The sequence below is a fragment of the Camelus dromedarius genome, chromosome 3 (assembly GCF_036321535.1).
Source record: "Camelus dromedarius isolate mCamDro1 chromosome 3, mCamDro1.pat, whole genome shotgun sequence".
In the NCBI taxonomy this organism is placed as follows: Eukaryota; Metazoa; Chordata; class Mammalia; order Artiodactyla; family Camelidae; genus Camelus; species Camelus dromedarius.
Genome location: NC_087438.1, coordinates 10,271,569 through 10,295,832, shown reverse-complemented (window position 1 = coordinate 10,295,832; position 24,264 = coordinate 10,271,569). Strand labels below are relative to the sequence as shown.

General features: G+C 45.8%; 1 protein-coding gene across 2 annotated transcripts in view; it reads right to left on the bottom strand.

Moving 5' to 3' along the window:
* Positions 1-24,264, bottom strand: part of TRIO (trio Rho guanine nucleotide exchange factor) — a 331,311-nt gene that overhangs the window by 122,792 nt on the left and 184,255 nt on the right. For both annotated transcript variants that reach the window (XM_031443331.2, XM_064479579.1), the window contains exons 12-16: positions 8,507-8,676; positions 7,270-7,444; positions 2,999-3,194; positions 2,016-2,182; positions 335-454 (exon numbers count right to left, since the gene is read on the bottom strand). In XM_031443331.2, coding sequence (XP_031299191.2) covers positions 335-454; positions 2,016-2,182; positions 2,999-3,194; positions 7,270-7,444; positions 8,507-8,676 — 828 coding nt within the window. The remainder of the gene's footprint in view (positions 1-334; positions 455-2,015; positions 2,183-2,998; positions 3,195-7,269; positions 7,445-8,506; positions 8,677-24,264) is intronic.

Genomic DNA, 24,264 nt, shown 5'->3' with positions numbered 1-24,264 from the left:
CCTCCCAAAACATAAAAAACCTCCACCAAGACCCCAGCTTGGGCTCCCTGGAGCCGAGCTGTTCTTGATGGGGGAGGTGCATCCTGCTGGCAGGGGGACAGCAGGATCCACCCCTAGCCTCTGGGGCCCTTGCAGTGAGGCTGCCCTGGCAGGCACATACAACCTCACTTCACTGCATTACCAGACCACTTCCTCCTCCTGTGATAAACTGTAGGTTTGTAAGCATGGCCATTTCAGAACCTACTGAACCTCATTTGGCTCCCCGGGTCAGTGCCATGGGAGGGGACTTAACAGGCTGGTCCTAAGACTAGAAAGTGAGGCCAAGCATCCTTACCTCGATGGCATGCTGGAACTGCTCGTGTTCCCTCTGCAGCTGCTCCGCCTCCTGCAACGAGCTAGCCGTGATGAGCCCAGCGTTCAACATCGACTCCCCATTGCGAATCCAGCCCAGGACCTGAAACACAACACGGGAGCTCCAAGTATCAGCCCCTCCTTGGGGCATCCATCCTACAGACCAGCAGTGCAGAGGTCCGAGCGCACTCACGTCAGCTGTGAAGTCCTGCTTCCTCATGATCCTACCAAAAACAGCCTGCTACCTGCCAGTGGTATCTGATCACAAGGGCTGCATTTTAAATTTAATTCTGTCATTTTTAGTTTCAAGTGTGAGCTGAAAAAGGTGGAGGGTCCAGTAGATTGACTGCGAGTCCACAGGTCAAAAGAGATTTGAGGACCACATGCTAGAAAACTTACTGCTGCAAAGAATTTCCTGACAATCAAGAAAAATACTTTTCATTCCTATTTAGTCCTTATGAACATGCAGAATTAGCAAACTACTTGATAAGGGAACTATTTTATTTCACTAACATATTTTCCACTTTAGCATCAGTGTTAAGACAGCGTAATAAGCAATGAATTCAGCTGTGCTCCAGTGCTGGGGTCAAACCACCAGATTCTCAGCATCACAAAATGGTAAGTCAATCCTAACTTTGGAATCCTAACTTTCTCTGTGGCTACAGAGATTGTAGAAGGTCATTCTGGTCAGTCATTCGTGGCAGAACCTGCTAGTTACCTACCCAATACCTATTTTCCTCATCTCCTTTAGTCAGAAAATCCCAACTTCTGGAAGGAACTTAAAAGAAAGCCACTTCTCAGCTCTGATGATAGCTTGGTTGCAGATACGATACAATTCTAGCCACTGAGATCAAAGCAGGAGCTTCTGGGGGATTCGGGGAACACATTTCTTTTTTGATCTGGGTGCTGCCTCTTTCCTGTTAAGCTTTCCCCTCCCTGAGACCTGGAATGTGGAGGTGATAGTTGGGGCTATGACAGCCATTTTGCGACCATTCAGTCCCTTCCAATCAAACTAACACACACTTTTCTGTGCATCTACCAGAATCTCATAAAGCTGTACTTTCATGGTTTCCTGCTCATGAGATAAAATGTCACAGACACGCTGCATATACATACACATGGAATCCCACTGGCATTGAGCCAACAACAATCTCGGAATCCCACTGGCATTGAGTCAAAAACAATCTCTTCCAAATGTTCCCTTTCTATTTTGCTCTGCTGTCTGGGATGTGGCAGTACAGCATCCTGTTGACACGAGAAGACCCCAGCCATACACAGCCTGTGATCCCGCCCAGATTGATAATAGTCTACTTTGCAAAAATAAATCTTAACAGTTATTTAGCCCAGAAAGCAATGTGCTCAGGGTTTGAAGCAAGAGACCACCAATAACAAAATAAGCTAAATGGAGGGTGCTCTCAAGTGCTCCCCCTGCTGGGTGACGAAGGCTTTTCCACTGCAGCATGAACACACAGCGGTCCAGGCACTGGCTTGATTTTTACCCACTAGCTGTGGCTGTGTGTTGTACTGAGCATCAGGACAGCTGTGTTCTGACCTGGGATAATCTCCTCCAATGTGTACGTGTCTGAATTACCAGGAGAACACACAGCGCGTGCTTGTCAACTGGGTCCCCTTGGGCCTGGCTCTCCATCCAGCTGTCTGTTTACCTGCTTCACTTCAGCCTGCAGGTGGCGCAGCTGCACGCACTGCTCCAGGTGCTTCCGATGCTGCTCAGCTGCTAAATCCAGTTCCTGCTGCTTTTCATGGAGAAACTCCAGCAAGTCCTGGACCCGAGTGGCCATGTCTACATCTCTGTCACAAAGAAGCTCCACGCCTGTGGACACAGAGGGGAGGACCTGAATTCAATTAGCATTTCAACCTGTTCTTCAGTGGCGCACGGCATACACTCTGCATTTCTGAATGACCTGCCCCGCTGGGGCCTAAGCCCTTACTTTGAAGGTCAAGTTCGAGGAAGGCGTAGCCAGCACAGGGGAGCTGACGCCTCCGCATGCGAGTGTCTCAGAGGGTGTATTCGATGTGCTCTACAGCCAAATAGAACATGCAGCGACTCAAACCGAACCCATTTCCCATCAGTCTACTTCTACTCCCACATTGGTAACTGGTGAAAATGACAGGTCCTTTATAAATGAGCGAGCTCTGGTTTGTTTTTGTTGTCCACTGTGTACCCCTTCACTCTTGAGAGAGCATTTAATTTGACCTGTGTAAAATGAGTAACACAGGACGCAGGTTGTTGCAAAGCTTCTAACCCGACAGCGCGCTCTACATTTTTGAGCCTGCAGTGACATCTGCTGGTGAAATATTAACTAAGACAAAAACAGAAGATGTGAAAATATCTTCTTGGGATTTACATCTCATTCATGGAGATACAATATATAATTTGTAAAATTAAAGTCATGCTACTTGAGATAACATGTAAAAATATCAAGGGTGGTACACTAATCATGGCGTGATCACATTCTGTGGGTAAAAGAAAGCAGGTATTTATAACAAAGAGCAGGTATTTATAACACCTGAATCACAGGAGTAAGTCAACTAACCGCTGACAGCCGTCACACTGAAATAAACTGGACACGCTCCTGCCAGGACACGAAAGCCCCGCCGCCGACCCGGGACGGGACGCACTGCTCACCGGAGGCCTGCACTTCATTGACGTACTGCAGGAGGTCCTGCCCTTGGTGGATGACATCGAAGGTCAGGTTATTCATGGTCAGAGCCTTGTCCGCGTGGTGCTGGAGGCGCTGCTCTGCTATTGTGAGGTCCTCTGTGTCAAAGTCATTCATCTGCTGAGAAAGCTCATCGTTCCAAGACTCAAGGTCTGATATGATCTGACAGAGGAAAGGATGTGCTTAGGACCAGGACTTAAAAAATAAGTATCTGCTGTGACATCTCACTGTGCCAAGGAGGGAAGGGACTAATGCGTCTGTGTCAAAAAGGCCACAGAAGCCAGTTGATGGGGCTCCTACTGGCCAAAGATGCAACAATTAGACACTAAAAAAATGACCACAAAGAACAAAATACGTTAAATATACAGAAGTCCATTTATTCCTAATGATGTCAAAAGAAAAAGAAGAGCGAAAGAACCAAAAACTAAATGAAAGGCTCTTTGGTTCTGATTAAAAGGAACCTTTATTCTAAAAACTGGTCTTTAAAAGGAGAAAATTAATTATTTAAGCATAAAATGACGAAGGAAAGTTCCTCTTTATGGTTAGATCTAGCTACTGAATGTAGAAATATTAAAATTAGAAAACTTTTTTCTAATGAAAAAAATCCTAGTAAAATGCTTGTTCAGGTAAGGATCACCAGTGCCCACAAGAGACAGGGATCTGACGGGGACGTTGACAGGGATCAGGCTGCTGGTCTTAACCTTGCAGACCGCCCCGAGCATCCCTGAAGAAGCGGTGCCAGACAGGACACGCCTCCCGACAGGAGGAACAATGCTGTGCCACCCGCAGGGCTTCTTGTACCAAAACGAACCTGAATCTAATTGGGTCCTTCCATCTACCTTCTAAGGTTACAGGAAATGCCAAGGAGAAAAGCAGTTAAACAGCCTCAAAGAGGTCGAGGGAGGAAACACAGAACGTGGGACCTGCTTCCTTTGACAACTGTCAGTTAATTCAACAAATCATGGCGTGGGGAAAAATAAAGAAGGGTGGACAGAGAGAGTTCTAGATGAAAAGACTAACCATCAAATACAGGAGCAGACCCCACATGCCCCTCTGAAGCACCTGCAGAAACCTGAACAGAGGCTGGGTGTTACAAGATACTATAGGAATAACTGTGAAATCAGCGAGGTGCTTAGGACATGATGTGGTTATACAGGAAAATAACCTACTTTTAAAGAGATATTTACAAAGTCTTTAGGAGTGAAATATTATAAGCTGGCAAAGATTTCCTCTAAAACACCACAGCACAACCGCAGAAGGTGATACTTGAAGTAAGAGGGGCAAAAATCTCGCTGAACTTGGGAGGACAGGCATGCGGAAGGCCGCTGCGCTATTCTCGCTACTTCTCTGTGGGCTTGAAAATTTTTCAAAGTATGTTAGGGAAGTTAAGACCAAAAATTATGAAACCCAGAAAGAAGGAAAAAACTTCTTGTTCAAAAGTGTTATTCTCCACACTTCAATGAAGTATTTCCCATGGATTCTAATTTACTTTGTCCTCAGGAGCAGTAACCAAATTAGTTTGAGAATTTGAGAGACTTTATACAGAATCCAGCTGGGAGATGAAAGTAATAAAAATCTTAAGACTCCTCCGAACTCCTATTGCACAAATCTTCCGGATTTCTTCTTTTACTACTGGGATCTACATAATATGTGTGTATCCTACATCCATTTATTAAATTATATTAATTAATTAATTAATTAATTTTAAGTAACGCCAAATTAGACATAAATCAAGAATCCACAATAAAAATATTTTTAAAAGGAAAAAAAATTACCGTAACTTTAATCTTTATCCTAAGAGGAATTTCCTTTCTTAATGTTTGTTTTCTGACGCTGAGGGAGGAGAGGGTTCAGTGTGGTGGTGACTTACAGACTCAGCGACAACGCCTCACAGAGACAACAGGCTCAGAAAACACTCAAGAAGTGGATAATAAACAAAGATCAATGCGCTAAGTGCAGCAGGATTCAAACACACACACTGTGCACAAGGAAGCCCTGGCAGTGGCCATGATCCAGGGTCATCAGGAAGAATTCTGCCCCAAGTTTAGCATTACTGCCTGTTAATAACCACACAAGCCAAGAAACGAAGTCTGTGGCAAAAACAAAGCTCAAGAAAGCGGAGGTCTTTTTTTGAATAGGAACCCATTTTTTAAAATGTGTCCCCAAATTTTTAGAAAGTCTGTTTTTCTTTCTAAACCCACATACAGTTAAGACTGTTTCCACAACTAAACTGTCATAGGACGCCAGGATAATGCTTTTGTTGTTCTTTGTAGATCAACAGAGCAGATTTTATTTAGAATATCTGGAGCCTGAAATTGCAATATTCTAAACCATAGAAAATCCCACTCTGCTCTTGAGAGATGGAAATGCTATTTCAACTGAAATACAAGAGACATGGAGGATTTTTTAAAAAATGACCCTATAACAGATGAATTTCTCCCATAAAGGTAACTCCATGCCTTCTGTGTGCACTCACAAGGGGCATCAGTCCAGACAGGAGGGGAAATCCCAGTGGAGCCTAAATAGCTCAGGTTTTCACATTTTCAGCATTACTCCAGAGAAGAGGTTCCCAGGCTGTGACACTGTAAAAGCTTTTAGACTGTACTTTGGCTGGCCTGGGACTGAGCTGCAGGGTTAATTTCCCCAGCTCAGGAAAGCGCTTACCCCTGGCCAAGAGTGCTGGCTCTGTTAAGGCCTCATGAAATTTTGTGGCTATAGTGTGGGGAAACTGTACATTTTTGGTTCCTCATCTGCATTTTAAAACACTGGTTCAATAAAAGTAGAAATACAGTAACGAATTCTTTTTTCACCTTTGCAGCAGTGTTAATACAAGTAAAGCCAATTTTATTTTTTTTCCCCAGATCTCAAGATGTCCTGGAAGGAAAACTTCAAATAATGCTTCTGACTGCTTTGTGTTTCTTAACTGACACTATTCAACAAGCAGCTAAGCTGGCGGAAGCAATTCCTCTGAAGCAGAGGTCAGAGGAAGGCAGCCATGCTGGCTCTCTTGTCCACGCAGGGCTGCACCCTGACTCTGACCGCCTCCCAGGCCGCGGCAGGGCCTCCGGGAGCTGAGACCAGCACACCTCTTCTCTCCGCGGCTCCATGGGGATGGGAAGGTCAAGACCAGAGGACCTGAGCAGTTTTCCCAGGCAACATGTGACCTGTGACAACAATGAAACAGCCACGAAGGTCTTTCTTTCATGAAAATGTTGCTGGACAGTTCAGAAGCAGCCAACACAAGGCCCCTGTGAGAGGCTCCTGCACCCACATCAAATCTCTGCCGGGAGCCGGGCGAGGGGCTGAGGGTCCCCTGAGCTGAGCAGCCCTGCCATCCTCTGCCTTCGGGGGCACCTGGGGTCTGGGCCCGACTACCCTCCAGGACGAGTGAGAGATATGAACACAGTGTGCTCGACAGATCCTGGTCGGCAGGCACGGGGCCACCTGGGCGGAGGAGGTACCTGGCTGGGCAGCAGGCCCTGTAGCAGCTGGATGAAGCCCACGGGCTCTGGGAGGCTGGCCTCACCCAGGGAGTTTTGGTTCCTTTCATTGTGTTTCCTACAAAGATTTAGCGGCATCCAATCATACTCACTTCTGCTTGTGCTCATCAAGTTAAAAAAAAAAAAAAAAAAAGACCTTGCCTGGCAGAGAATTAAAAACCATCCTCTCTTGGTTGAAAAAAAGAAAAGAAATCTGTCCTTCGTTCTCCTAGCCTAAATAAGGTGCAAAAGTCAATTTTTAGGTAAGAATCACAGATCAACTGACAACATCTGGAGACGTTTCTGGGACCTAAAACATTATTACCACAGGCTCAGGGAACTCTCACTCTTGGGAGGAGAGAGCTGGGAGGGAGGTGGGGAGGGAGGAAGGCGGGGCGGCAGGGGAGAGCCCCTCTGCCCTGAGTACGTGCCTCTGTGGCCAGGCCAAGCCAAGCCGAGCGCAGTGCAGGGTCCAATCAGGGATCAACAAGCCGAAGTGACGTGTCAGTAGAAGCCCCGCCTGGACTCCACTCACCAAGCTCGCTGGCTTTGCTGTCCTGCTGTGCGGTGTCGGCCCTGCTCCCAACCTGCCTCTCCCAGCTTCAAACGCCAGAGCCCAGGGCTGAGCTGGGAAGAGCCACTCTGTCCTTCCTCTGTCCTCCTCCTCCTCCTCCCCACGCAGAGGCGGGGGAGGGGGCAAGGACCCAGGAGCCAGACGGGGGAGGGGCGGAGGGATGCGGGGTGCCAGGGACACTCACATCGACGGCGTCCCTCTCAAACACGCGCAGCTGCAGGAAGAGCTCCAGCTTGATCTTGCGCTCCTGGAAGAGCTCCTCCATCTGGGCCTGGGCCTCGTCCAGCTGCTGCAGCACCGTCTCGATGTGGCTGATGGAGCTGTTGTGCGGGGTCTTGTTACTGGAGATGGCAGAGTCCCTGCGAGGAGCAGCGGGGGACAAACAGGAATTGGATGGGCAAGTCTCACAGCGGCAGAGGCCAGATCCGGCAGCCCAGGGCTCCAGGGGAGAGGCCGGCAGGAAGCCGGACTGCTGCTCTCAGAAAATGGAACAAGCCCCCCTCCCGCCAAACCCCCCGGCTTCTTCCTCCGATCTGAGGACACACGGAGGAATTCCTTCCGCACTTCCTCACAGTCCCTCTTAGAAGAAGGCTACTAATTACACAAACCATTTCAGGGGAGTTTCATCTGTAGCCACTTTTGTCCTTAGGTAGAGGACAGGTGATACTATTTAGAAAGAGCAGCATCGGCTGGAAAGGGTTAAACTGTGATGCAGTCAACTAAGCCTTCGTCAAGGGACTTCTGCCTCTTAGCAAAGAGCATCATGCGAAGTTAGGACTGACGATTTGATCAGCTGTCCTCTGCATGAGCCTGTAGGACTACCTTTACGTGAACGCTCCCTGTAACCAATTAAAGGAATTTGCTTCCAGCCCCAGTGCGGTCTCCTGCCATCCTGCCCCTAGCAGCACCTGCAGGAGGGACCGGGGTCACCGGAGGCCGGGCCAGGCCTGCCCGAGCTGGGAGTCCGAAGGAGGCAGGCCAGCCTCACTGCAGAGGAGCAGATCACTCAGGCCCTGCAGCATGTGGTCCTGGGAGGTTTAAATTAACCTGGTTTGTTAGGAAATCTCAGTAATAATTAGGTAGGTGATAAGAGGGAGTATTAATAAGAATTGAATTCTGGGAAGGTTTAGTAGTCAATGCTGTAATGAGAAAAATCATGGAGTGAAAAAGATTGAGGGGGAAAAAAAGAAAAGAGAGAGAGAGATGCTAGTCTCCTTTGCATGTATGGATGTCATCTGTTCTCTGCCTAGTTGCACAGAGAATTATAGCTAATTGTTCGAAAAATAGAGGAGAAGGGGCAGTCCCTGGCAGATCTCAGAGCATCTGTGTAGGGACAGGAGGGCACGGACAGGAGCACGGGCAGGGACAGGAGCACAGGCAGGGACAGGAGGGCACGGATGGGAGGACAGGGACGGGCCCACCTCAGCTGCTGGATGAGGTCCTCCCCTTCCTTGATCACGTTGACCGTCACCTGCAGGGTGGTCTGCTGCTGCTGGCCGAAGCGCTTGATGAGGTCCTGCACGGCCTCCACCGACTCGGCATACACGTCGTCCAGCAGCTCCTTCTGCAGCTCCTCCAGCCATGTCCACAGCTGCGGGGGGAGAGCCGTGAGCCAGGTCCTGCTCCGTGTCCCGGGATGGGGGGGTGGGGGTCCCGGCACGGAGGCCGCGGGGGACCCGGGCCGGGCAGAGGCACCCACACAGCCTGCCGGCCAGCGGAACACGCACGCAGATGGAGCAGGACACGGGGTGAAAAAACAAACGGGCCGAGAGCCCAAGGGGACTGTCACAAAGGAGAGAAAGGAAAGGGAAGGGAAGTGACTCTTCCCAGTCCTTCCTAGACTCAGCCCAAGCGCAACAGGAAGGAGAAAAGACCCCTCCAACAACTGGAACATCTGCTAAACGTAACAGAATTTCTTCTACGCATCTTTGGATTCTTATTCAGCAGATGGATAGTTTTATTTTTAGCAAGGGCATTACAATCCATTATTAATTATTAAACCACTGCACAGAGAGAGGGGCTTTACATCCCTCAGGAAAGAAGGAAGCACGTAACGTGGTGGAACAGATCTATCCCCGCGCCCGGCACGCCGTCCAGACGTGGCTCTGCCAGGTCCCCTCCCAGCCTGGCCACTGCTCAGTCCTGCAACGAGAAGCGTGCTTCCCGAAGACACCTGAGCACCTTCACAGCCATGACCATCAGCAATGTGTCTGGGGACGTAGGCGGGTAAGGACAACTTGGAACAAGAGCTGCTTTCAGCCTGGTGGGAACAGAGCACCTCGCTTGCTGCTGGGAAGCCCACTGCCTCCTCCAGATCTCTGGGGAGCCATGTAGTGAAAAGGACAATTAATTAGACTGAGTGGGCCCTGGTGGCTTGGAAGTGGTTGGTGTCTGGAGAAAATGCTTCCCACTTCCTCGGGGATGGAAGAATCACCTCCTGTATCTCACGTGTCCATTGCAGACAGCTGCCCCAGCTGTGGGGGTGGGGAAGGCACCGGCCCCGACCCGGCCCGGCCACGCTGGCATCGTGGCTAACACGGCACAGCCGCTGTACTGAGGCATGACTGACACACAATGAACTGCAGAAATGGAAAGTACACAATTCAGTAGATTTTGACACATGTGTAAACCTATGAAAGATCAAGGCTACCAGGACCGTGAATAGCTCTGCCATCCCCAAAGTCTTCTGGTGCCCTCGGTAACTCTCCCTGCCTCCTGTCCTGGGCTGTCACCGACCTGCTTCCTGCCACTGTAGACTGGCTTGCATTTTCTTAAAGAAGTATAAACATGGAATCATACAGTATGTGCTCTATTGTCTAGCTTCTTTCTTCCAGCATAATTATTTTGAGATTTCATCCATATGACAGTGTGGATCCACAGTTCCTCCCTTTTCATTACTGAGCAGTTCTGCACTGTGCTGATGCCACAATGTACCCACTCAGACATTGAGGACATGTGGGCTGTTTCCAGTCTGGGGCCATCACAAACACAGCAGCTGTGAGCGCTGGCACACAGTCCTTGTGTGCACTGGTTCCTTCCGTTCTTATAGGTAGAGACCTCAGTGCGGAGTGGTTGGATCATGTGGCAGGTGTATGTTTTAACTTTTTAACAAACTGCCAAACTGTTTTCCAAAGTGGCTGTACCATTTCACGTCCCTCCTTCCCCCACAGCACGTGAGAGTTCCAGTCCTTCCACGTCCCCACCCATCCCCTATAAGGTCGGTCTTTTCAACTGCAAACATTCGAAATGAGAGGTATCTCACCATGGTTTTAAGTAGCAATTCCCTAAGGACTAATGATGGCAAATACAAGCTAACCTTCTAAAAGTTCTTTCATTGTTAAATGTACATTTAGTTGAAAACAGTCTCACCAGACGGCTCTTATCAGGTCAGTAACTATTCTCAACAGGGCAGGCAAATTTAAAAATAAGCGGAGTGCTGGCAAAGAACTTAGTTTTGGTTGAGTTACTTGTGGTCCGAAGAGTTAATTTCACTAAAAATGTTAAAATGTTTGTCAATCCATGTTATGTTTTTTACCCATTTTTGTAAGACGTCAAATTTCATACAATCCAAGAATTTTAAAGACATTTTAGACAGAGGCCTCATTGCTCTTACTGATTAGGGAAAAGAGACCCCAGGTGACGAAGGTGATGCCCTGCGCAACACGGGCAAACTGCGCGTGAGGTCAGGCTGGTATCAGGAAGCCTCCCAGCCCCCTCACACGGACTCTGCAGTTCAACTTGAAAAATGCCACTCATCGACCCACCAAACACGGACTGATGCTTTATGCCACCTAGAAGGGGTCCAGTCAATAACATACTCTTGTTTTGCGTTTTGTTTTGTTTTTGCTTTCCCTAAGTTCTCATGAACACGGTTGCTGCAGTTATAAATAACAGGAAGTATGACAGCGTTATGACCATGAGGAATCTCCCAATTTGCTCTAATATTTCCCACGAAAAACCCTCCAACCTCTGTAAGTCCTACTGTATAGTAGTAATAGTATTACGGATTTAAGAGACGCTTTGATGAAGCAGTGACCTAAGAGATCTCTGAATTTCTCTAGGACTCTGTTACAACGGGGATCCTCAGACTACCAACTCCGCCCTCAAGAAGTTATCAGGGGGCCAGAAGACAGAGGGTGCAGCAGGGCGCTGGGTGAGCTCAATGCTCCACACAAATTCAATTACCTTCAGTCCACTAACCTCCTCAAATCAACTGAAGAGGCAAGTTTTGCTGTAAGAAATCAAATATGTACCAGTTAGGCTGCACTGAGCAGTAACAAATATTTTACCAAAACAAGAGTACGGTATTTTTATCAAGTCAAAATATTTAACAAAAATATCCATGATATGGTGTCCAGTAGGTGGGCTTTTCTGGCTGAAACAGTTTCACTCACTTCATGGTCACCTGCCTTCCACATGCAAGGGGCTGGGTAGAGGCAGATGACTTGCCACCTGCTCCCAAAAGAGAACACCCACCTTCAGCAGCACTGGGCCACTGTGGCCCTCCCACCCTGACTCCTGTCCAAAGACAGACATTTATCAAAAAGTGGACATTTGCCACCGCATGTCTTCTGCTGGAAAAGAAAATGAAAAAGCATTCTCTCAAAATCTCAATTCCATCTTCACACACACGCTTCCCCGAGGCTGCGCCCCCTCATCCCTGAGCCACGGAACCTCTGGGACACACCTGCCTAGGGGTCAGCCAGGAGCTAATTAATTCATGGGTGAAAACTTAATTTAAGGAATGCGGAAAGGGACACTGTATGTTAAGCTGCTGCGTCTTAGAAAACATGCTGCCTCGGTATTTTACACTCATTCAGTGGTGCCGAATAACGTAAGGAAATGTACATCCAAGGAAGACTGCCTTCTCTTCACTGTAATCTAAACAGAAGTACTGATGGGAAGAAAGGTAAAGGAGCCAATTCCACCTCAAACACTGAATCGGTGTCACCGAAGGAGGTGTCTGGCACACTGGACGGCAAGCTGGCCTCTGGGGACACTGAGAAACTGGGCCAGAGTGCTGGGGCCAATGGTGGCCTCTAGTTTTAGTTACACTACACTTTCAAGAGATAAGTTCTCATAAAGCCAGCACAAACTAGTTAGTATCTTTTCTTTTAAATTTGTTGAGAAAACAAAACACACGTTTAAAAAAATCCCACTAGAAAAACACTGCAATTCCAACAAAACATGACAACACTGACGATGGCAGCCTGATGCAGAGTCGGCACGTCCCGGATGGGACACACCTAGTACACGGGGGTCGACCCCACTCCCGCCTCTGCTCCGCCGCTGGTCTGGCCCCCCGGCACTGTCGGCTCGCTGGGCCTCCAGAAGCCTGGGCCCCGCGTCCCTCCTGCCCTGGGGCCCGGATGCCACCTGAGCCGCAGGGTGTCTGCCTCCCACCTGGGGTGTCAGCTCGCAGCCTCCTCTCTGACTCAACAGTGAGGCCTTAGCTCAGTGACTCGGCTTGTGGGACAGGATGGGACAAGGCACAGAATTCCTCTGTTTCAGCAAATACTACCCCCAAATACCACTGAAATCATGAAACCGTTTTCACAAGGCTCACTTCTATACACCGAAGAGGAAGGGAGGGGAGGGAGCGAAACTGATTCTTTGGTAGGACAGAGAAAGACAAATGCCATCTGATTTCACTTATATGTGAAAAAAAAAAAACAACAACGAATAAACAAACAAAAAAACAAAATAGAAGAAGAAGCCAAACCAAACAGGAACACGCAGATTCAGGGAATAGAGCAGCAGTTATAGGGCAGGGGCTAGGGGCTAGGAGGGAGAAAAGGGTAAAGGGGGTCAGCCATGCAGTGATGGATGGAAATTACATCTGCGTAGGGGACACAGAAGGAGAAATACTACGTTGTACACATGACATTCATATAATGTTATAAATCAATGTTACCTCAATAAAAACAAAAACAACAAAACCTGACTCTTGGAAGTGGCCCGAGGCACAGGGGACAGGTGTGCTTTTTACCCATCTTTATGGCAATAGCAGATGCTCCCTGACTATGCACACCATGCTGTGCATTACAGCCCAGGACTTACCCATTTTATAATTGGACGTTTGGACCATTAGACCCCCTTTACCCCCACCCCCAAGCCCCACCCTGGCAACCACCAACCTGTTCTCCTTATCCATGAGTTCGGTTTTTTGTTTGTTTCGTTTTTTCAGATTCCACATTTAAGTGAGGGTATTCAGTATTTGTCTTTCTCTGTCTGACATTTATTTCACTTAACATAATGCCCTCCAGGTCCAGCCACGTTGTCATATTTCATATGTGAAAGTTGCTAAGAGAGTAGATGTTCAAAGCTGCATCACAACCAAAAAATTTGTAACTACATGTGGGGCGATGAGTGTTCACTAGACTTACTGTGGTGATCGTTTCACCATATATACAGATATTGAATCATTATGCAATATACCTGAAACCAACATAATGTGTCAATTACACCTCAACAAAAAATATCTCGATAAATAATTAAAACAAAATACTTCTCATAAGAGGTAATATGGGACAATGATTATGAGCATGGGTTCTGAAGCCAGATTGCTTGAGTTCAAATCCTGACTTAACATTTCCTAGGGTGTGATCCTGGGCAACTTATTTACTGGGGTCCATGTCTCAGTGTTCTCATCTGTAAAATGGGCATGATAATAATGCCTACTGTAGAGAGCTGCTGAGAAGACTAAACAAGACGATACACACAGAGTAAAGAAATAAGTAAACGTTAGCCACTAGAATAGTTTTGTTCTTGTAAAATTCTAGTAAGAATCACAAAGTTTTAAAAGTGTTCCTTCTCTGGATATTTTTCAAACGTCCAGGTTCCTCCCAGTTGTTCAAAATATGTCACTTGGTCTGGTAAACTTAACATTATCCCACCTTTAAGTCTTTTTACACCTAGAAAATAGTGTAGTATGAGGAAAAGGTGCTGAAACTAGTCCATTAGATTCTACAGAACTCAACTCCACTTCATTCTGGGAAGGGCCATGAGTATTTATGGTTCAGACCCTGTTCTTTTCTCCTGGTAAGCTTTGAAAGAACCAACTTATTCCCTCAACACCCTGGACATCTCCAAACACATCCACGCTGGAGGGTGCACACCGCCCGGCCAGCTGCGGAACCAGCAAGGGGCTGAGCTGTAGAGGAGGCCACAGGGATGGATCCGGGGTTCACAGAGTTGAAAAGGGAAAAATAACCGCGGTAGATGGAGCAAGGCTACATTTAAACCCATGATTCAAATGCCCAAAGTTCCTCTGCCCCTTTAAAATTCCTGTCTGGTCCTACAGGAAATATTCTCATTTAATTTGGAAAGGAACGTGTCAGAGAAAGGCCATTTCTAAAGTCAACTGACGATGAACTGAGGCATATCATAACGCAGTACGATTCACACAAAACCTATTTTTAAGCCTTTAAAGTAGTACATATGCTGCCTAAAATAATCTTTGAATAAATAAATGAGAAAAAGTCTCTAGGACATCTGTGATACTTTTATCATCGACTTCCTAAGGGTGAAAAGATTGAACTTTGTGCATGCCATTAATTTACAATAAAAAGATAAATTTTTGCCCGACAGCAAGAGGGGAGTTGCATTCTATCCATGTTCTCAGCAGCATGGAATCTGCTTCTAGGAGAATCATGCCCACAGCCAAAGTTAGGCTACACTGCCCCCTAGAGGCCATGTGAGCTGTGGCCAGGAGCACTCAGAACTTGGACTCAGCCCAGAATCGGGTGCAGGTATACACAGACTTACCCACACACAAAGATCCACAGAGAAGGCTGGGCTAGGAAGACACGTGGGGTTGCGGGGAGAAAAGTCCTGTGATAAAGATGCGGGAGAGGCTGGTCTCGGATCCAGCATCCGGCTGGGTCTGATCTAGGCGCACCCCCAACCCAGCCCCTGCCCCACACCCCTGTGCTGAGTGGAGCCCAAAGAAGGAACTGAAGTTCTGCTGGGAGAAAGCCCCTGAAAAAGCCCCTTCCTCACTAGAGAGGGCTCTGAGAGGAACTCGCGGGGGTGGGGGATCCCGGGGAAGGACTCAACTTCCAGCTGACTCAGTGGGTGGCTGGATCGGAGCCCCGAGCTCTGGGGTCTGCTCTGGCTGCAGCCTCTCTCAGATGCACAGTCTGAACACAAGCCACAAGCCTGGTCCCTCTGGAGGTGGGAGCACAACACACCAGACGAGGGCCCTTGTCCCCATGTGACCTGGGGAAAGTCCTTGGCATTCTCTACCTTCAGTTTTCTCATCTATGACATGGAGTCATTTGCCCATGTACATCTTCCCTAACAGGCAGAGCCAGTTGAGAACTGAGTGAAATGACCAGAGACGTGCGGAAGTGCTCGAGTCCCATGAGCACTTCATCAACAGAAGCCACTTCCACTGGCACCTGCTTCCCTACCCTCTGCTTTTGACCAAGACAATCATTCAGTACCAAAGGGGATGGGTGAGCTGAAGGACCAGCGTGGGAAGTGTAACAGCCGGAGCAGAAGTAGGTGGTTTCAGGGCGACTCACAGGCAGAATTTCAGAGGGCACCCGCTACGCAGAGAACGCGTGGTTTGGTTTCAGGGAGAGGAAGCACGGATCACAGAGGAACTGGTCCAGCCGTGAACAGCAGCTCTGCAGCCTGAAATGGCCAACTGCGCCTGTCACCTGAGTGGGAGTAAGGGTTTCAGGAGTACTGGGTTATTCTTTGGGGGGGGGGTGACAAAAATATATCTTAATATGATGAAAAGAAATGTATGAAGGATGTGAGGGAGGCAGGCAGAAGGCAAATCAAAGTCAGTATCATGAAGTAAAACCAAGGCAACATGTGTAAGAGAAGAGAGAAAAGGAGAAGAAACCAGGAGCGTGTCAGGCCAGCGTGCTAGGGAGGGATACCACGTGGACATCGGGCACTGGAGGGTGGAAGCCAGGACCCAGGGCGGACACAGAGATCAAGGTCAGTGCTGGAACCTCAACTACCCAGATATTTACATCAAGTCTAATTTGCTAAAAACAGATTCTGAGATGAAGAATTTTTAATTTTCTTTTTATTCCGCAACATCCCCAATGGGTAAGACACCCTCACTTCAGCAGCTGATGCTCCCTGATGTGTCAAGTTGGAGAAAATCTCCTCCCCACTCCAGGTCATTCTGAGAGCAACCCAGTCTCCCCGAAAAAACGTCAGCAGTTGGTCAAAGTGTGATTCCTCTTTAACCCTTCAAGTCTCTGGAGACAGTGCCCGCTCCTGGAGTCTGCCCTTCCTTTCCCAAGACTTTATTCCTTGAACTCTACCAGTTGCATCAGCACCAGGTCTCTCTCCTCTGAACACTCCGCCCTCTCAATCTAGGGGCTGGAGCACTGAAGGCAGCAACACACGTGATCCAAGCAGCAGCGAGCAGGAAAGATGACTGTCCCCGTAGTTATGACACTGCTTTTACAGCCAATGGGACAGGAATTACTGTGGACACGGCCAATGAATACATGTATGAACATTTTTTAACACACGATGTTGCCACCTATGTGGCCCTTACTCTGTAACCTGCCTACTTCTGATTCAAAACAGACTCATATATTAAAACCCACAGGTGAAATTTCTGTGACAGATTTGGAATTATTCTTGCTGGGATCTTTTAGAATCCTATTTTATTATCCAACATACTTGGCAGTCCCTGGTCTAGACTTTGATAAGCTTGCCCTCCGTGCCAGTCCACCCACTCCCAGGCTTGGTGCAGGGGACAGAGGTCTACAGCAGAAGCATCTTCAAGCCCTGCTCATGTCATCTAATAACCAACCCCCTGCCCCGGCCAAAGTCTCACCTGCAAGGATTTTAGTGCAGCCACAATGATTTCTGCTTCAGCACCACGTCTGTCCTGGCTTTGTGGCAATTTGCCCATTTTCAAGATAAATGGCTCTCAACACAACAAAGATAAGTTTTCAGGGTGCCTGAATCTGGATGCAAAAATCTCTCCAGATATTCCACAGGGACCTAAAAGTTCTAAAGAGGTTGTAATAACTATTCACAGCGGCGACAGCACAGGCTGCTCCCCCACAGAAGGTGAAACCAGGGATTAAAACCATCTGCTGCCCAGCCTCAGGGCCACCTAAGAGGACTTGGTCTACCACCTCCCATCACCACCTTCATCAGCAAGCCAGTCTGATTGTGGGTCTGGGCTGGAGACTACTTCCCTATTCACGTGCTGGGTGTGAGTAACGTCTTACTGTCACACTTTCCTCCTGGCAGGGTCCACTCAGAGATCAGTATGGGGGATAAAGACAGCCTTGGTCTGTGTTAAATGACACCCTCAGCTGATTCTTTTCCACAGCCATTCGGCTCCCATGTTTCTGTCTTGTGTACAAATTAAAAGTCAACTGCTGGTCAAATGCTCACTAATTTCACTGCATACTCTTCCTCAAGTCAGAAACCTGGTAAAGAATGAAACAAAGTTCACCTGGCAGAACTCGTTCATTTGCATCTTCCTTTCCTGGCAGTTACAGACTATCTTTTCTAGAACTCTGCTTAGGCCTGACCTCGACCTGAATAGTATGTGAAATCTACCTCCTTAAAAACACACAAGTGCATTCTCAGCCTTCAGGCATCTCTTCCTTTTCCCACAGTTTCTCAGAGATCAACAGACCAAGTTTGGTGATCTAATTATCAAGTTCTTTCACAACCCAAGGATCTAATTTGTCTTGGGATAGAGACTTAAACTCATTTAAAAGAAGTAAGTTCATTCTCATAAAATCGTCATCTATTTGGTCATTAACTTGTGTCCATCAGCATCACTGGTCCCAAGCTGCAAGCACAAGCGTCCTTGATCCTGTGGTTCTGAAGTTTGTGCTTCAAAGAAAAGGAACAGGAAACAAGCAATAAAACCAAAAGAGCCTTTCAGTCTGTGCGGGCCTACCTAACCCACCGCTTTCAACTCCTCTGACAAAACACTGCTGGTGACCAATGTTTCCACCGCTTTTTCAGTAACAGTAATCAGCAATAAGCAACAGAGGACAGAAACGCACATGGATAGTTTACGTCTTCTCTCAATTAACCGAAGCCTTCCCACCTTTAGTTTATGAAGCCGAGCGCCAACATAAGAAAATAAGAATATTAAAAACACGCTCTAAAACAAGTCTAACCAGTACACAGGATTGCATACACGGTCATTTCCAGCAGCGCATTTTAAGCCCTATAATGTTGCATTCCCTGAACTTCCGTAGTATTACCTCACCTCTTGGTTACCTTAACTGAGGTCAGTCTCTGAACAACTAATTAAAGTGGACCTTGCGACACTCCATTTAGAAGTGACTCTTCAATAAGAAATGATAAAATCTGGAGTCAGTGCTCAGGGATGTATGTTCAAGGCCTGCTGTAATACTGAGTTACAAATACAGATAAGATAGTACATTATAATTCATTCATATAATAATCATCTACTAAGTGACTACTCCGTGTCGGGTATATTAGAGTTCCCTACAGTTTTCTACACTAATTTCTAATTTCTCTATTGACATAAATTTTTTCTCTACCTGTTGAGTCAGAGAGAGAAAGACAAATATTATATGATGTCACTTATATGTGGAATCTGAAAAAAAAATACACATTTTATGTATAAACTAGAAAATAGATTCATGGATATAGAAAACAAACTATGGCTACCAAAGGGGAAAGGAGGGGAGGAATAAATTAGGAGTTTGGGATTAACAGACACACACTACTATATATAAAATAGATAAACAAGGACCTACTGTACAGCACAGAGAACTATATCAGTATCTTATAATGAGCCATAATGGAAAAGAAACTGAAAAAATATATGTATGTATGTGAATACGTGTGTGTGTGTATGTATGTGTATATTTATAACACTAAATCACTTTCCTGTACACCAGAAACTAACATTGTAATTTAATTATACACTTCAATAAAAAAATATTTTAAAAATTTCTCTACCTGAAAATATTGGGTCAACGTGAAGAAACAAACTGCATGAATTTAAACCAGTTTTAAATCATTCTCTAGAAAAAAATTAATGTTTTACATGAATTAAACTAAACTGTGGTAGGATTTTCTTTTTAGATAATAACATCCCTCTGCCCACTGGCCAACCCAAATGTTTCACACATATTTACTTGGTGGAAAAAATCATTCATTTATTTTGCAGCTTTGGCCGGGAACAAAAGTAGTCAGTGACGTGCACAATGTAACTTATGCCAGTGTGGACAGGGCCAGGAGTAAAGATTCTTTACAACACCTATTCCGCCCTAAGGACTGGAGCTGGAGACAGAGCTGGAGCTGTGCTTATCTCAGAAAGGCTCTGACTGTGACCTTATGGGTCAGAGTGAGGTGCTTACTCTGAGAAGGGGCAACAGAAGTAGATGACACATTTCCTGTTGCTCAAAGATGAGTAAGGAAGGTAGGGGTGAGGGTATAGGTCAGCGGCAGAGAGCATGCTTAGCATGCACGAGGTCATGGGTTCAATCCCCAGTACCTTTGTTAAAAATAAATAAATAAGTAAACCTAATTACCTCCTTTTCCTAAAAAAAGATGAGTAAGGAAGGTATGAGGATTGTACCCAAGTATTTATACCGAGGTATTTATACTTCTGTGTATTATATTTAAATCTGTTTTATTTGTTGAGTACATTATGATACGGGCCAGGAGGAAAAAAAGGAAGATTTATTGGCAGCTAGGATGGTGAGTGTGTAATTTCACTCAATTGGTCCGTAACCCTCCAAGGTGCTGTTAGTCCCATTCTGTAGTGAGAAAGCTGAGGCACGCAGAACAGCCCGCCCTGGACCACTCAGTTGGTCAAGTCAGGAAATGTGTTACACTGTAATATACTTTCTTAATTATTTTAATAAAGATTCTATTGAAAGGGAAGAACTTACAACCAAGAATACCCTATCCAGCAAGGCTCTCATTCAGATTTGGAGAAATCAAAAGCTTCATAGGTAAACAAAAGCTGTAAGAATTCAGCACCACCAAACCAGCTTTAAAACAAACATTAAAGGAACTTCTCTAGCCATTAAACCACAAGAAAAGAGAACAAAAAGAAGACAGAGGAAAAAAAAGACCTGCAAAAGACTGCTTTGGCAATTTGGGTTCTTCTATGGTTCCATATAAATTTTGGAATTGTTTATTCTAGCTCTGTGAAAAATGTAGTCGGTATTTTGATGGGGGTTGCACTGGATCTGCAGACTGCTTTGGTTAGTATGACCATTTTGATAATGTTGATTCTTCCAATCCAAGAGCACAAGATATCTTTCCATTTCTGTGTATCATATTCAATTTCCTTCATTAATGTTTTACAGTTTTCAGAGGGTCGGTAACCTCCTAGATTAGGTTTATTTCTAGGTATTTTGTTGTTTTTGATGTAATGGAAATATTTATGCCAGTTACAAAATTCTGGTTTTTGAAGTGCAAAAAACAAAACAAACTAAACAGTGACTAAAGGGCCACAAATGGTAAAATAGCCTTCTTTTTTATGGGTGAGTTGTATTCCACTGCATATATGTGCTACATCTTCTTTATCCATTCACCTATTGATGTGCACTTAGGATGCTTCCATATGTTGGCAATTATAAAAAATGCTGCTGTTAATAGCAAGGTGTATGTATCTTTTTGAATTAATGTTTTTGTTTTTCTTGGACGTATGCCCAGGAATGGAACTGCTGGGCCATATGGTGGTTCTGTTTAGGGGTTTTTGAGAAACCTCCGTATTGTTTTCCATGGTGGCTGCACCAATTTACATTCCCACCAACAGTGTACAAGGGTTCCCCTTCCTCCACATCCTTGCCAACATTTGTTGTGTTCTTTTTGATGATGGCTATTCTGACAGGCATGGTTTTGACTTGCATTTCCCTGATATCAGTGATGTTGAGCAGCTTTTCTTGTTCCTGTTGGCCATCTGCATTTCCTCTTTTGGAAAAATGTCTGTTCAGTTCTTCTGCCCATATTTTAAATGGGCTGTTTCTTTGCTTTTTAACTGAAGTACAGTTGATTTAAAATGTTGTATTAGTTTCTGGTGTATGGCATGGATGGACTCAGAGGCATTATGCTAAGTGAAATAAGTCAGACAAAGACAAATACTCTAAGATATAACTAACATGTGGAATCTAAAAAAATACAACAAACTAGTGAATATAACAGGAAAGAAACAGACTCACATGTAGAGAAGGAACTAGTAGTTGCCATTGGGGAGGGGAAGAGGGAGGGGCAAGGTGGAAGTGGAGGATTAAGAGGTACAAACTATCAGGTATAAAATAAGCTGCAAGGATGTGCTGTACAACATGGGGAATGGAGCCAATATATTATAATAACTATACATGGAGTAGAACCTTTAAAAATTGTGAATCACTATATTGTATTCCTGTAACATAATACTGTACATCAACCATACTTCAATTTATTGTTAGAAAAAATTCCATTTCTACAGAAAGAAAATATAATTGATTATAGTTTTTTTTTTTTATATTTCCACCTACAGGAAGACCATCAGTTTAAAAATAAAAACAACCGGATACCACAATCTATGTGAAGGCAAAGTTGCTAAACCAGCAGAATGTCCTAAGTCAAATCTAATGCTCAGTCTTGCAGGGGCCAATGATGTAGTAGATGGCTCTAGGTCCTTAGTTTCCTCTTGCTTTCGGCCACTTAATTGCTCATTTGTATCTATACCAGATAATAAACTAAAGAAATCAAACATTTAAGAGTGTTTTCAGAGAGTTCAACCAAAGAATTGAATGTTAAACATAAAAACTGAGATTTGATTATATAAGGTAAACCTTACATCCCCAAATATTATGCATTTGATCTTAACCTTTCTCACTGACAAACATATCAAAGCAATCCTGAACTTCTGAGATTTTAAAAAGCTAGAGATCACTCATCGTTGCTTGTGGAAATGTAAAATGCTACAGCCTTTCTGGAAACGTTTGACCGTTTCTTTCAGAACAGTAAGCATTTGCCAAAAGACCTAGCAATTGACCTTCTGGGCATTTATCCCAGAGACATGAAACCCTAAGTTTCCTGCAAAAACCTGTACATGAAGGTCCACAGCTTCTCTTCTGCAACAGCCAAAACTTAAAAATATCCCAGGTGTCCTTTAAAGGGTAAATGGTTCAGGAAAGCATGACATATCCACTCCATGAAGCACAACTCAGAAATGAAGCAACAACAGGGGTGGGTCTCGAGAGAATTTTGCTGAGTAGAAAAAGCCAGTCTCAAAAAGGTACATATTATATGATTCCATTTATGTAACATTTGTGAAATAAAATTACAAAGATGGAGAACAACAGACGAGGGGTTGCCAGGGTGCCAGGGGTTAGAGATGGGGTAGGGACGGAGCACAGAGAAGGAGGCGGCAGGAGGGAGCCCGCTGGTGATGGGTGATCTTACACGACTCTGCACGTGGTAGGGGTTATAGGAATCTACACACGGTAAATCCGCATGAAACTAAGCACACACATGTGCACACGCACACACACGAGTGCAAGCACACCTGGGGAAACCAGAACAAGCTCTGGGGAGTGTAGCAAAGTCACTTTTCTGCTTTGACAGTGCACTGTGGTCATGCGAGATGTGACCGCTGGGGGAGGCTGGGAGCAGGATGCAGGGACCTCCTCGTTTATTTTTTTCCCCCACTTTCTATGATTATAGCTATTTCAAAATAAAAAGTTAAAAAAAAAAAAGAAGCTGGGAAATACGTTTAAAGGCATCACACATATACAGGAATGAACAAAAAAGCTGACCATTTTAGAGAATGGAGAGAGATGGGTCATCAGCAAAAACACTGCTGAGAAGGTCAAAATTAAAGGCAGGAAAGTTGGGAACCAAACTTGAGAGACCTCTACACAGGAGACAAAAGGGATGTGGAGGAACCCAGTGCTGGAGAGGCTGGGATCACTCAGAGAAGGACTACATCCACGCCCTGCAGAGAGCCACGCCGTGCAGAACGGAAAGAGGCCTTGTCTGCAAAGCCAGGCGTCGTGAATGGGTCTGCGCTGCAACCACAGGTGGTTACAAAGTCCCTCAGAGGGCAGCGGGTCCCCATCAGGGGCACGGGGCACCTGAAGTCAATTTTCCTGAATTAACCACCAGGTACCTGGTTGCTTCTTCACAGGGAAAGGAGAGGAAAGGGATCTGGGCCCTTGAAGCAGTGGCTGGTGGAGAATGCACTGTATCGTTTTCAAACTCAGCGAGGACAGCAGGGGAGGCAGCGGGGAAAGCTGCACACTCAAGGAGCGGTGACCCCCCATGGCCACCAGGCAAGGGCCCCTGGCTCTGGCTCTGCCTCTCCGGGGAGGGCCGGGCACCGGCCAGAGTGGAGAGAAGGAGCTCTGCCTGCCTGACCATTAGGCATGAAAATGAAGCCAGCTTGGGATGCTGGGACCCAAAAATCTCCAGGTGGTTGGAGGCCTTTCTTTTGGACGTCTGAATAAAATGAAAGGTTCCTCTTTTCCCAGGCACTACCCCAAACAAAAACTTGTCCCAGTTCAGTGTGTAAGTTTGCAGAAGCAGAACCAAAAGGCTTCTTTACTTAACCCAGCAAGAATCACAGCTGGATTCAAATGAGAATGATCTTTCCTGGGAAACCATGGCTTCTGGGCATCAAGTGAACAAAAACCAGCTCAAGGTCACTGAATCAACTCCAGAAATAAACTCTGGCTGAGAATTCAATGTCACCACCTGGTTGCCTCAACTAACCCACACATTTCAAAGGTAATTATCAATTAACTTGGGACCTAATTTTGAGAATGAAGTCGGAGTATGAATGGATGAAAATAATCATGCTTTTGCTATATTTGAAAATGGAGCTACGTCCTCTATCATGAAATCTCAGAATGATGTGCTAGAAATAGACATCATTTGTTCTACAAGCTGACTGTAGGCTAAGTCTGGGAGGCAGAGGACAAAGATAAGTGAGACAGGGTTCCAGTCTTCAAGTAACTTAACATCCACCAGGAGAAACAAACACGTGTCTAAAATGCATGATATGCACAAAAGCAGAAATGTGTTTTTCCGCTAGTTGTTCGTTTTCCTAACACCTCCCTCGTATATTACAGGTGGCTTGGGAGACACTGGAATGAATGAGTGAAAGAGTGAATGAATGAATGAATGAATGAACAGTGGAAAATACATTCAAAAGGAAAGGAGGACAGATAACAAAGGCCTAAAGATGGGAGAA